The sequence below is a fragment of the Acanthisitta chloris genome, unplaced genomic scaffold (assembly GCF_000695815.1).
Source record: "Acanthisitta chloris isolate BGI_N310 unplaced genomic scaffold, ASM69581v1 scaffold27141, whole genome shotgun sequence".
Classification (NCBI taxonomy): domain Eukaryota; kingdom Metazoa; phylum Chordata; class Aves; order Passeriformes; family Acanthisittidae; genus Acanthisitta; species Acanthisitta chloris.
The window spans coordinates 42974-47074 of NW_008656974.1; the positions used below are offsets into that span (position 1 = coordinate 42974).

At 37.2% G+C, this 4101-nt stretch overlaps 1 protein-coding gene across 1 annotated transcript in view; it reads right to left on the reverse strand.

Moving 5' to 3' along the window:
- Positions 1–661: 661 nt before the first annotated feature.
- Positions 662–4101, reverse strand: part of SLC4A10 (solute carrier family 4, sodium bicarbonate transporter, member 10) — a gene marked incomplete at its 5' end in the record, with an annotated part of 79560 nt that continues 76120 nt past the window's right edge. Inside the window, one exon of the mRNA XM_009084549.1 lies at positions 662–728. Coding sequence (XP_009082797.1) covers positions 662–728 — 67 coding nt within the window. The remainder of the gene's footprint in view (positions 729–4101) is intronic.

A 4101-nucleotide genomic window follows, 5' to 3' on the forward strand; every position in this document is an offset into this window, starting at 1 on the left:
ATATATATAGGACTATGTTCCAGTTACATACAAATTTTAATATTAAATACACTGTATTAAATCAAGGAAAACTTCACAAATACAGAATCTGACCCTGCAATCCTCATTGCAAAAGTTATCCACGACTTCAAAAGGACAGCGTGAAGAGGAAAGGATTATCCTCATTAGTTTGTTCACAGGGTCAGATCAGTTGTTACTTTACAAACTTCTGAATGTTTGCTTGTGAGTTTGGGTCTCCTGAAATCGTTTACTAGAGTTAGGTGATTTTAAATAAAAATAAAAATGAATGGAACAAGGGTTTTCAAGTTCATCTCGAATGAAGGTTATTAAGTATTCTCACACAGAAAAAGTAGCAAAATACAGTACAAACCTATTAACAGGAAAGTTGAATTTGAAAGAAAATTTGCTTGTTACATTTCTGATACAACTATTGATAAATGGCCAATATCAGCAAAGAACATTAAGATTTTTTGCATTGGCTACTGCAGACATTTACATAGATACTAGACAAAGTAGACAAGGTGAAATGAGACAAATATTGCACTACATTACCTGTGCTAGTTTGAGATGAAAGACAAAAGTTACAAAGTAAATCATTTATATCTAGTGGTTGTGGCACTCCTTTCATTCATTTGTAAAAAAAAATTCCTTGAAGAACAAGTCATAGACAAGTCTCCCGGTCAACACCTTTCCCTGAGTCAGCTTTCTTCTCTTTTCTGATTTCAGCACTAGGAGAAGAAGGGGGGAAAAAAGAAAAGATTTACAGCAACACTATTTTAAACATGGAGAGATATATATATATATATATAAGAATGATCTACCTGAAAACTGACATTGCACAGATATTTTACTTTAGTTTTCATGCTGCATGGCACAAACTGGGAAAGCAAGTGAAAATTTCTGTGCTGAATGATGCAGAAGACATCAGCCAGAATTTCAGTGACAAGGTAGGCAGAGAACAGAGACAAGTCAGCCAGCATGCAAGCAAAGAAAGCAACTTTTTTTTCATTCTTTGGCAAATAGAACTGTTAATTTACTAAATAACAGTAATGGTACAACTCTAAGACAATACCAGCATATTCTGAAATGGCACAAACAAGAGGTCACAATAAGTATTTATTGTCTTTTAAATGTATTCTGTTGATCGATATATATTTAGAGGAAATGTTTCTGACCTAGAGCAATGCAAGCCAATTTCCAACTAATATCTGGCCTTCAGTCTTGATTGGGGAGAGTAGAAGAAGTCTGGGGAGAGTGGGGAGATGCAATATTCCCCATTTGGAGCTTAATACATACTTCCTCAGGTATACATTATAAGGAAATAACTTTTAAATAAAATTTTTTACAAGCCCAAGGCCTTAAAGATCACACAAAAGCTGTATCACTCAGAACTCTGAAGCCAAGTTCAAATTTGGATTCAGCTTTTTTTTTGCCCATTAAAACACTGTTGATTTGCCTACAGAAAGCGATATATGTGCAAAGCAGATGATTTTTTTTTCCTGAAGAGGGTCCTAATTTACAACAGCATAAATAAATAAAAAGTCATGTTCTTGCAATGAGTTGCAATCACACTATGAAATGCAAAGGGGCTTCCACAACACAGGCAAATCAAGCCTTCAACAAAGAGTGGCAGGGTATCTAAAAAAACCCAGATGGTTCTGAGAACAAACCTGTAGCAAGCACATAACCTACCAGGTTTCATGGGAATAATTCCTTAACTAGAATGAATGAGAAATAGGCTGAGTTACACAAGGCTTAAAGAAAGCAAGATCAATTCTCAAATTCTTAAGGCGATTCATGCACAATTTTACAATCATCTGACATTTTTCTTCACATAAAAATTTCTTTAAGGATACACTCCAGTTCAGCCAAAGCTTACTTCTATGCCTATGGCAGCTTCCAGAGGTGTTAATGGAAATAGCTAAAGAATACCAACTTCTGCCACTTCAACTGCCAAATCTGTCACCTTCTGTAGAACAGTGATAGAATTGGGTATGCTACACTTTCTGCACACAAAGGGTATGCAAACAAATTCTGGGGAGGGGTGAATTTAAAGTGCAGCAGTACAGCAGGCAGAGAGTTACCTGTGCTTAGTAAAAGCAAACACTGAGGTGTTGTGTGCCTTACAGTCTACAATATTTCCACGTTTTAGGTGCCTCTGTGATACCAGGAAAGTCTTCCTTCTATTTAGGATTCACATCTCTGAGCATCTCCTGCAGATGTGGGCTTTAATGCCTTGAGAAATTTGGGAAAAAAAAAGGACAAGTCCAGTCTTTTACCAGTAAAACACATAACTGGTGGATCTTCAAGGGCATTGGAGCTCTCTTCTTCCCTACCAGGGGAGTAGTCTAACAAGCTGAGCAGGAAGGTTCAGGATGTGGGTTTTGCCTGTCTTCAGGTAGAAAAGGGAACTCACACCATCTACAAAGCACCAGATGACTCTTTCTCCAGTACTTTAAAAGACTAGCTAGGTCTACCCTCTAAGATACATGGTCAGATATGCATATGCTTTGAAATTGCTATCTGAAGGGCTTAATATTTAAATATTCCTCTGTCATTGCTTAGATTACATGTACCAAAGAGGGTTGTGTTTCAGATGTTCAATTCTACTGTCAGGCACAAAGGAAGACCTTTAGGTCCCTAGAAATTTTAATACTGAAAAATTAAAGTTGAAAAATAGTAAAATTCAGGTGCCTCTATGGTTAGCCAACAGTTGACTGAATGTCATATAAGTCCTCTCTTCAGACACAACTGTTATGAGCCTGGGATGTAAGAACTGTCACACACTATGCTACTTCAAAGAGCCAGGGCAGATCTTATGACAGATGTTATCCATGCATCAGGCTGAGAAGTCATTTGTACAAACCCTTCCTGCCTAAAATCTCTCTTTGTACTTGATCTTGGTTTGTAATTGGCCAAATCAACTCAGCATTTAATTACTACAAAGAACTTCCAGATTTTATGTATTCCAGAAATCACCCCATGTTGTTAATTGGTCGATGCCTTACGTAAAAGGCATTACATGAAATCATAGTACAGTATCATAATTTAATTTAATAATATTTTGGGATATTAGTATAAGAAAGACAGGAGGAACGGGAGTACTAAACACTTTGTAGCTGAACTTCAAAAGGCATCAGTAAAATTTCTTTCAAAACATGATTTTTTTCCCCTATGGTAAGATACCCTTCACTTAGGGAATTGTGTAATCTAATAGTGCTGATCTTGATCATTTGCAAAAAATATCCTTACAACTACTACCATTCTAAGCTTTTTTTTCTCAGTAATTACCAGAATTATATCCTCATGTAATGATACATGGATTTAGGAATATAATGTTTCTTAGCTCTATCCCTAATATGATTTAAGATCTAAGTTGTCTGTGGTTTTGCTTATCAGGAAGCAAGTCTTCCAGGTTTAAAGTTCTTTGAATGTACTCCTGTCTGGGAATCTGGGACAAGCTAGAGCACACAAAAATGCAATATTTCAGAGTCTCTAAGGTTGTTCTCTTACAACAGGACACTCATATCTAAAACCATAAAAATCTTTTCTCCTGACTCCTTGTTTCCATGAACAGAAATGCATGGGCAGATTGAAAATGAGCTCCTAAGAAAATCAGCTTCTCTTTTGCTGCAGTAGAAATCATGCCCTACCAGTGGTCTGAGCCATAGTGTATGCGAATGCTCTTTGCTCAGAAGGTCTTTGAAAATTTCAGGTAAAACCAGTGCATGTTTACATAATCTATCATACCATCAAAGAAAGCAACATCCACCAGAAAAATGACAACTCCTGCAGACCCTGGGGTTATGAATGTACCACATCAGGTTCTTCTCTTTCTCCAAGCTTTCACAGCCTGGACAGCAGAGGACTTGAGGTAAGAAAATCCTCCAGTACATCCTTCTGCCATGCACCGCCCTGACTACACTGTGACAGGATCTTTGTCAGCCTAGGTGTAGGGTGGAAAGCAAATCAGAACTGCACTGCTATTTTGACTATCAGTGAAATATCATCAAAATGATCACATGAATGGGCTGCTCCATGGATGTCTGAAATGAAGGTTTTTCTGGTCATGAGCTGTTCATCTTGTTTATGCTGTGTAGG